This window comes from Mus pahari, chromosome 22 (assembly GCF_900095145.1).
Source record: "Mus pahari chromosome 22, PAHARI_EIJ_v1.1, whole genome shotgun sequence".
Lineage (NCBI taxonomy): Eukaryota > Metazoa > Chordata > Mammalia > Rodentia > Muridae > Mus > Mus pahari.
In genome coordinates, this window is record NC_034611.1 from 27,994,393 (window position 1) to 28,001,574 (window position 7,182).

At 39.5% G+C, this 7,182-nt stretch overlaps 1 protein-coding gene across 3 annotated transcripts in view; it reads left to right on the plus strand.

Moving 5' to 3' along the window:
- Ttpa (alpha tocopherol transfer protein) overlaps window positions 1-7,182 on the plus strand; it is a 21,665-nt gene that overhangs the window by 8,833 nt on the left and 5,650 nt on the right. For all 3 annotated transcript variants that reach the window (XM_029533447.1, XM_021222356.2, XM_029533446.1), the window contains exons 3-4: window positions 4,528-4,721; window positions 6,173-6,283. In XM_029533447.1, coding sequence (XP_029389307.1) covers window positions 4,528-4,721; window positions 6,173-6,283 — 305 coding nt within the window. The remainder of the gene's footprint in view (window positions 1-4,527; window positions 4,722-6,172; window positions 6,284-7,182) is intronic.

Below are 7,182 nucleotides of genomic sequence, written 5' to 3' on the forward strand. Positions count from 1 at the left end.
CGATCGGGTCCAGCTGCTGCGGGTCCCCTCACCAGTCCGCTCTTTCCCCGGCAGTGCAGCGGTGCCTTTCTTGATTTCTTAAATGTTTTCTCTAGAATACTTTTAAAAAGTGCATTTAATATCTAGTCTGCAGTCCAACTCCCAACAGTGGTCAGTAGCAGCTGTGAATGAAGTCCAAGCATCTAGCAGTTGCTCAGTCCCACACGGCAAGCAGGTGAAAGAGCCAGATGTTTTATTTTATTTTTCATCTACTCACCTCCTCAGCTTTTCTAAGTGTCTTGGCTTTGGACAATTATTGTATTTAGTGTGGAAATGGAGACAAAATAAATGAGAATGACATTCTTATAGTGAGAAAGCCAATAGAACAATACTTTTGTAGTAAGAAAGCCAATGTGGTTTTTTTAATCACAAATACGGTAGCAGCAAACTAACAGGCCCACTGTAAAGTATGGGCCCCTGGGAATATAGTTATTTAAACATTTGTTATTTAGGAGCTCAGCTGGTAAAAAGCTGCTAAGTAAGCATGAAGACCTGAGTTCAGATCCCCGAAACTCATGAAAAAGCTAGTGCTCCAGCACTTGTCTGTAATCCTAATGATGGGGAATGGTAGATTCCCCAGGGCTCGTCAGTCTACCAGGCTAGCTAAGTCAATGAGCTCCAGGCTCAAAAAATTAGGGATAGATGATAAAGATACCATCATTGACCTCTGACTTCCATGTATAGTCAAGTGTACATGTTACATACACACACACACACACACACACACACACACACACACACACACACACGGGGAGTGGGAGGAGATAGGTTGTTTAACTCAAAGATATTTAACATCTAAGATAGGTAGGGTATAAGGAAGGTCAGAACAGAAAGGTAGGTTGCAACTCTCCTGTGTGCTATGTTATTCTAGAATGAAAAAAGGAAACTTAGGATTTATGAATAAAATAAGAAGACAGAATAAACTTTTTATGATGTAGCTGCACCTGTGACAGACTATTTTCATAGAAGCCTACTGTAGCCATCTCCATTCTGTACCACGTCAGTACAGTAAAAGCAGTGAGAAAATACAGAGCCCTTGCTATGATATGTGGACTGTTATCAACTCTGTGACAGAGGATGTAGTGTGAGGCCTTTGAGACCAACTTCTATATTTAACAAGGAAGATTCACTATCAGTCGTACTTGAGTTATGAATTGAAGCTATGGAGCATGTTGATTTTATTATTTTATTTTTTTATATATATCTATGTCTGTAACACAGAGTTACTATGAGAATTGTGAGAATTACATCTTGTTTTATATAGTGCATAACACACACACATATTACAACAGGAACATTATCTGGCAAACAATGAATGAGAAATTCTAGGTAGATGTTAGGGAACAAATGAAAATTCTAATTTCTCATGTCTTTCTTTATTGAGCTTGCTTAGTCAGACAATACTGTGCAATAGAACCTTCTATAAAGATGCTGTTCTACAGTAGCCACTAGCCTACACAGAACTATTGAGAATTTCAGACACTGAACTTCATTTATACTCACAGAAAGTGACTAGAGGACCAAACAGGTCAAGACAAGTGGGCTGGCTTAGTAATTACTCAAATACTATTTTGTGATCTGGAAATTTCCTTTGTTGAGCTCGGATTTCATCATTGTAGTATTCAGCTGTAGTAGTGTCACATTTTTGGATTCGATTCATAATTCCAATATTCTTACCAAGAATCTGAGTTGCTGTAAATCAAAGGGAAATCCCATCATGACTTCCTATAAACCCAACAGCCATCTTTTCCCTTTCTAGATATTTATCTTTTTCTTCAAGGCTAAATAATACCAACATTTAGAACTGTTAGGTTTCAGCCTCTAAAAACAAAACCTCCTCCTTAGTCCCACTCCAGCCTCCACCTGGCCACTTCCGGTCCCTCCTCTTCTGTTCTCAGCCAGACTTCTGTGTTTTTGTGGCTCTCCCACCATACTCTCAAGATTCTCATCTGTGTCCTGGTCTGACTTCACTCCAGCTCAACTGAAAGGACCTTAGGCAACTGTGGTGAGCAACTCTCCTTGTAGCAAATCTGAGAAACAAGCCAAGGTCTATTTGGCTTCAGTCGTTAGCCAGCACTTCTATCTTAGGAACTCCACCGTGCTGTGTCTTTGTTGCCATGAATTCCAGTTTTTTTTTCTTTTTTCCTTCAACCAATCTGTATGAGGAACACTTCACAGAGAATATTTTTCTAGCATAGAAATTACCTGCTTTCATCAACCTTTAAGTTCTGGAATCGAACAGGACACTGGCCTCAGCCTCCATTTCATATGTATCTTTTTAAAAACTTAGAAAAAAAAAGTGCATTAGCAAAGGAATATGTGTACTCAAGTGAAGATAGCCACAGAAGCCAGAGATGGTATGGGCTCGCCTAGAGCTGAGCTACCAAAGGTTGTGAGCAATATGGGTGCTGGGACTGAAATTTAGCTCCTCAGCAAGAGCAGAACCGTCTAAACTGGTGAGCCACGTCTCCAGCCCATCAGCTTTTCTATGTATCATTATATCTCTCATTTAACAGAGAAAAGGAGATCTTTTCTAGACAGTCCCTATCAGAGGTGCCATCTAAACATGAATAACTACCAGAATTGTGTCTTTACCGTGTTTTATTCTTTAGAGATTCAGATCAATACAACTGGTTCTCTGTTCTACCTGCATCCAGTTGGCAGTCACTTGGTCACTAATGTGGAATGTGTATAAATGCTCTTTATACCCCTAAAGACTACTCAATAAATAACATCTCCCACTTACTTGAAGGCCTAAGTAAGGATCATTGTTTTCTGAGTTTTTATGACTTCTTAGTTATTAATCACTTTTGTCCTTTTATTCTTTGCCCCTCCCTTCCTCCTTCCCTCCCTTCCTCCCTTGCTCCTTCTTTTGACAGGAGTTCATAGAGGCCAGGCTGGGTTTGAACTCACCATATAGCTGAAGATGACCTTGAACTCCTCATGCTCTGGCTTCTACCTTCCGAGTGCTTCTACTTTGCTGGTTCTTTCTATTGAGCTCATGTGGTCAGGCTTGGTGGCAAGAACTTTTACGCTGAATCATCTTTCTGTTGCTATCTGTTTTTTTTTGTTTTTTTTTTTTTTTTAAGGTTTCTATTACAATTACTTTTTTATTTGATATTTTCTTCATTTACATTTCAAATGCTATCCCCTTTCCTAGTTTCCTCTCCTCATATAGCTATCTGTTCTTAAAAATAGCTTCCAGACTCCTTACATTGGTTGAAATTATTGCTTCTTTTAATTCAGTTTTCTGTCTTAACTGTTTACTTGATTTTTTTCCTGCTTTGCCTATGGAGTTTTGTTCCTGTCTTCTTTGTGTGTGTATTATATGACAGTTTTTAATAAATCTGAATTACTTTTAAAGACTACTTGCTTGCCTGTCCATGACTATTATCATTTCTGCCTGCCACGGCCTGTCTTAGGAATGGTGGGAGGGTCAGGCTGTGTGGAGAAGATTATCAATACTCCTCTTACCATAGGAACTCTGTTTTCCATGGGCATGTTCAGCTGCATTCCCAGGATCGGCTTCCTGCTCAAGCCTGTAGGGACATGACTGCTCTGTACAGCTGGTCCCGGAGATCTGGCATGTGACCAGCTTGTCTATCTGCTCCACAGGCCTTTCCTTTGGAAACCTCTTTGGTTGCCGTGTTAGTTGGCTGTCTATCATTGTGACAGGGTTCCTGTGGAAATCAATACGAAAGGAGGAAAGATTAGTTCCACAGGTCCGAGCCCATCACTGGTTGACTTCATTCCTGTAGGCTTGTGTTGATGCAACAAACCATAACAGGGAGAGCAGGATGGAGGAAAGCTTACAAGATTATGGTGTTCAGGAGGCAACAAGTAAGAATGAGAGACAAAATGACCTCTTCAGGTACACATCTCTAGTGACCCACTTCCTCCAACTAGGCCCTACTTTCAACATACAACAGTGCACTAAGTTATGAATCCATAGATAGCTTAGCCCACTGATGAGCTTAGAGCTCTCTTGAGCTAGTTCCCTCCAGAAAGCACTATCGCTGAACACTGATGCAGGAGGAACCACGCCTGCAGCACATGACCTTGAGGGTATACCTCAGATCCAAACTCCAAGTTACCCTGATACTTGCTACTGATGGCAACCCAGGCTCGTACTTTTCTATTTCTGAACCTGAAGCACGGGCAGCGACACTAAACATTCACCTTTCTAGGCACGGTCTTGATGTGACTTCATTTATGAATCAAATTTGGTCTGCATTCATCCCTATCCCATACTCTTAAAAATCTATTAATTTCCAGAAATTTAAGGAAGGAGGGAGAGGCAGGCAAATATTTGGACCTAAATTCAATGTATTACTTAATTTATGATCCTTTGCTTATGATTTTATTTCTAAACATCCTTTAGGCTTTAAAAATAATCTGTTCCCTTAAAGAATATCTCTGATTCTTCACCCAAGGATGTGAAGGATTCTTCATCCTAAGATGTGATGTCCTTTTATTTATTTGTTGTAGCATACTGGGACCCAAAAGTTTTTACAGCCTATGATGTATTTCGTGTAAGTCTGATCACATCAGAGCTCATTGTACAGGAGGTGGAAACTCAACGGAATGGAGTTAAGGCTATATTTGACCTGGAAGGCTGGCAGATTTCTCATGCTTTCCAAATTACCCCATCTGTAGCCAAGAAGATTGCTTCTGTACTTACAGTGAGTATACATCTCAACTGTTGTGTGTGCGTGTGTGTGTGTGTGTGTGTGTGTGTGTGTGTGTGCGNGTGTGTGTGTGTGTGTGTGTGTGTGTGTGTGTGTATGTGTGTGTGTGTGTGTGTTGGAGGGGGGAAATAGTCATTATCTTTAATCTAGTAATTGTTCCTCTGGGACCTAGACAAAGGGTAATTCTGCATATAGTCTGAACTTTGTGCACTGTAATGGTAATAGTTTACTATGCCCTAGCTACTTTCCTAAGTCTTTCAAAGATGTTTGCCATTTGTCTTTCAAATGGTTATCCTAGGTGGTGGTGAACTGTGACTTCTATTTAGAGTTAGCAGTGATTGAAGGATCCTAGATTAGAAAGGCTGAAGGTAAAAGCTGTTCTACAGTCACCTCTCTTCCTATACAGACAGTGCGTGCAGCGTGGTGTCTAATATAAGAAAATTAGATACAGCTTGCATAGAGATAGGGAAGTGCTCATGTAAACGATGACACATGCGTTTGATGGACCAGTTCAACAATGATTGAACTGTTGGATAAGAAAACTATTTATGAATCTATTTTTCTTTCAAGTCTTAACCTTTTAGGACTTTGATACTAAAGATATAAAGATATATACCGATGTCAATGTTTAAAAAGTGTGTGCCTGTTTTTATATTCTTTTAATTTTCAGGGATGTCTAATTCTCTCTCTCTCTCTCTCTCTCTATATATATATATATATATATATATATATATATATATATATGTTATATATATGTGTGTATGTGTGCGTATATATATATATATATATATATAATTTTTTTTAAAAAAAATTACATCAATACATCCCCAGTTGTCATTGTTTACTTAGGAGACACTTTATATGTGACTAGAGTGGATTTTTTTTTGCTGAAAGGTCTTAAAATACTTGGCCTAATCTAAGGGGGGTGGCGTGGGGACAAGCTTTCTATAGATCTTTTCTGAGTGCACTGATGGTATATAAACCAGGTTTTTGTGTTGATGGAATAAATCATTTTGAAAATTCTCACTTTAGATTTTGCTGTGTATGTGCACACATGCGTATTCACCCAAATGCGTTGGAGGACAGAGGTTGATGTGTGGTGTCTTTTATGGTTCTCCATCTTATATTTTGAAACAGGGCCTTGAACTGAATGAACCTAGACCTCACCATTTGTACTCGGCTGGGTGGAGTGGGGATCTGCCTGCCTCTATTCCTCTGTTCCTTTGCTCTGGGGACAGACACAGCTGTGATGGCTGTGCATGGGTGATTGTGGTCTGAACTCAGGTATTCATGCTTGTGTATCAAGAACATTGCCCAAGAAGCCATCTTTCAGACCCGTACCAGAACTTGATAATGTGTTCCTACAAGAGACTTGCCTTTAGGAATGTAATTGCAGTTATTTATGTTGCGTTATTAAGGTTTTTATTATTCTTTCCTTTTAAAAGGATTCCTTTCCATTGAAAGTTCGTGGGATCCATCTGATAAATGAGCCAGTCATTTTCCATGCTGTCTTCTCCATGATTAAACCATTTCTGACTGAAAAGATTAAGGATCGGGTGAGTAAAATATTCAAGTGATTACATCTTACCTTTTTCCATTTAAGGACATTTTTACTATATTCCCATGTTCCTTGGCACTAATCCATTGAACCAATATTGCAAATAGTATTCTTATAAATTAAAATATACCTTTACTTTTGAAAAATCTACATTACTGGCTGGGAGACTCTTGGGAAACCAGACTCTCATGTATCACTGGAGTGTAAAGTATGTTCCCTCTAGAGGGCAGTATAGTTATAGTTATGACAAACTATGTCAGCAGTTAAGACAGATAAAGCTGTATACCAACGAAGGCGTATATACTGACAATCATTAAAACCTTCAAGCATTCACTGTGCGGGGGGGGGTTGGGTGGGGGTGGAAAAACTGTGACAAATCCACACAGGACTGTAGGGTATGTTTTAGAGGAGAAATGCATGCCAGGGCAGATCAGTGTCGATGGTAATGCTACTTCTTCCGTGAAAGGGGGAGAATTAGAGCATACAACTATAGTTTTACAATAATGTATTTCGTCAGTGTACACAGAAGCGTGGCTGATGGACAAATGGTCCAGTGATGGTAGGGTGAGGGCAGGGTGTATACCAAAGTCTGTGTTGTTTGTTTTTAATCTTGTTTTGATTTCTAACTTACATAGATGTGTTAATTATACAAATAAGAAGACAGACTGTCTTGGCTATTAAGCGCATGTAACTGAAACACATCACATCTGGGGTATGGGATTTAATGTCTTACAGGTGAAGCAAAGGAATTGATGTTCACTAACCTGTTGGGTTGAGCTTCATTTCATGTAGAGCTCTTCTCTTTTCTCTTCTCTTCTCTTCTCTTCTCTTCTCTTCTCTTCTCTTCTCTTCTCTTCTCTTCTCTTCTCTTCTCTTCTCTTCTCTTCTCTTCTCTTC